The sequence below is a fragment of the Pterocles gutturalis genome, unplaced genomic scaffold (genome assembly GCF_000699245.1).
Source record: "Pterocles gutturalis isolate BGI_N339 unplaced genomic scaffold, ASM69924v1 scaffold36976, whole genome shotgun sequence".
NCBI lineage: Eukaryota > Metazoa > Chordata > Aves > Pterocliformes > Pteroclidae > Pterocles > Pterocles gutturalis.
Window position 1 is genome coordinate 1 of NW_010106699.1, and position 2,319 is coordinate 2,319.

Consider the following 2,319-nt stretch of genomic DNA (forward strand, 5'->3'; position numbering starts at 1 on the left):
CCCTGGGCCCTGCTCCCTGGCACCCTGAGGCCTCTCTGTTAATGGCAAGACAGAAGCTTGTGGAGCTTTGAGCAGCTGTAGGGCCCGTTCCCGCTGCGCTGGTGTCTGGGTGTCGGGAGCCGCCAGCCTGCCACGTTTGGCCCTCTCCCCCCGGGGTGCTGTGCTTGAAGCCCAGGTTGCCCCCGATCAAGTCAAAAGCAGCAATTGCAGGTGGCTGTGAGCTGCACCTCGAGCCCTGTGCTTTGCCTGTTAGGTGAACCTCTGAGGATGGAGCTTACGGAGTCCTGGGAGCACTGAGTGGGGCTGAGCACCGTAATTTTCAGACTCCCGTTGCCGTTTGGTGGTGGGGGGGGTCCCAGGTGTCGCAGCAGCAGGGCCCCTCCCTGGCCGGAGCGGTGGCTCTCTGCTGTGTGCTGCTGGCGACTCTCTGTGCCAGCGGCTGGGGTTTGCCAGCCCTGCTGCAGGAGACAGCCACAGGGTCTTAATTGCTCGCCAGCCTTTTTTGGCAACTTCTGATACTGAGTAAATGTCAGATCTGTGGAGGTCCTGAAGTGTGGTGGTGTTTCGTGGCAGGATGGAGGGAGGGCTTGGGAGCCCAGCTGAGCTGGAGCCTCAAGGCTACTGAGGTTTGGAATAAGCCTTTGTTTTTCCTTTCTTCCATTTTTTCCTGTATTAACACTATACAGTTTATTCTTTATCAAAATTATCAAAGACAGCCCTAGGCTATACCTAGAGAAAATGGTATACCTTGTGATTACCTCTGTGATATACCTTAGGAAATGGTGACGCTGTCGTTCTGGCAACACAGATGATGGTAAGCATCCAGTGAGATGGACGCTGGCTGTTCATTCTGTGATGAAAAAACATCTGTTAATGTACTGCTCACCTCTCCCGGTGTTCCCACAGCACTTGCGTTCAAGGGCAGAAGCATTTGCACTCCTGTGTGGCCCTGGAAACCCAGGCACAGGCGGAGGGAATGCTTGCAGAATAACAGCAATGTCTGACTTCTTCTTTGAGTCTCATTTTGAGAACACAGATGACACTGGAAGTCCTTAGGTGGCTGTGTACTCTGATTGCCAGTAAAGTCACTCTTCAAAGATGATAACTGCAGTTGCAGGTTGACCTGCCCGATTATGCTGTGTTTTTTTCTCTAGTTGAAGAGCAGAGCATTAGGAAATAGTCAGTGTTTGGAATATTGATTGCTATTAGCAGAACCGCTGGAAGGGCAGAATGCATGCAGAAAAGGCAAACCCAGAGTTTTATGCAATCATTTACAGAGCTTTTGAACGGACACGTACCTTGGATGTGTTTACATGTCTTACATGTGTTTTGTTTTGCTTTCCGTTGTCGGATATGTGCAGCTGAGTTGCAGTTTGCTTTCATCTGCTTCCTGATTGGAAATGTATACGATGCGTTTGAGCACTGGAAAAGACTTTTAAACCTCCTGTGCCGATCCGAAGATGCCATAGGGAAGTATCAAGACCTCTACATCAATCTCATTTCTGTGCTGTATCACCAGCTCAGCGAAATCCCAGCTGATTTTTTTGTGGACATTATTTCCCAGGATAACTTCTTAACCAGCACCTTACAGGTACGTTTTCAGCCATCTCTTGAAAAATGGGCGTGGGAGGAGGGGGCATAGAGGACATCAGAGCAAATTTGGTGAGAAGCTGCAAAAGGAATGAAGCTGCTGTTGAGCTGTGTGGGAGATAATGAGCCTGTCTAAGCACACACATATTTTCTTTTTCTTTTTCCCTGTGTTATTTACAAAGAAATGCTGTTTACTCATCATCTCGGAGTTTGATGTGCTCCACCTATGCCTAGAAGTGTCTACTGCAGCATAAATTTGAGTTAGTCCGCATGCAGAGAGCCCAGCAAAGTGAGGCAGTGGGAGGAAAGGCTAACGAAGATGGCTGCAACAGGGAATGGGGACTGTGTCTTCTTTATTATGTTTTCCTTGTAAATAGTGCTGAAAGTAGCCTGCCACCCTGGTGTGGTTTTACAGCTCTGGAGTGGCCCATCTGATGTGACTGGACTGCACCAGCACTTTTTCTAAAGATTTTTTATGGCTTTTGCCTACCTTAAACTGAACAGCTGTGAGAGGCTGAGCAAGTGCAAATTGATGTCTGCTTGTTTATTTTTTTCCCAAATGCCATTCATTCCTTTTTTTTTAAAAAAAAAAAAAAAAAAAAAAGCTTTGGCATAAAAGACTGATGATGCTGATATTTGGTCAGCTTCAGTGGTATGCTTAGTATGCAGAGAAGTTGCTGTGAAACCTTTTTGAGCTCAGGGTATTGATAGTATTTAAGAAGCTTTTCC

The 2,319-nt window shown here is 47.5% G+C and overlaps 1 protein-coding gene across 1 annotated transcript in view; it reads left to right on the forward strand.

Moving 5' to 3' along the window:
* Positions 1-1,361: 1,361 nt before the first annotated feature.
* Positions 1,362-2,319, forward strand: part of AAR2 (AAR2 splicing factor homolog (S. cerevisiae)) — a gene marked incomplete at its 5' end in the record, with an annotated part of 3,537 nt that continues 2,579 nt past the window's right edge. The window contains one exon of the mRNA XM_010087871.1: positions 1,362-1,591. Within this exon, the coding sequence (XP_010086173.1) occupies positions 1,362-1,591 (230 nt within the window). The remainder of the gene's footprint in view (positions 1,592-2,319) is intronic.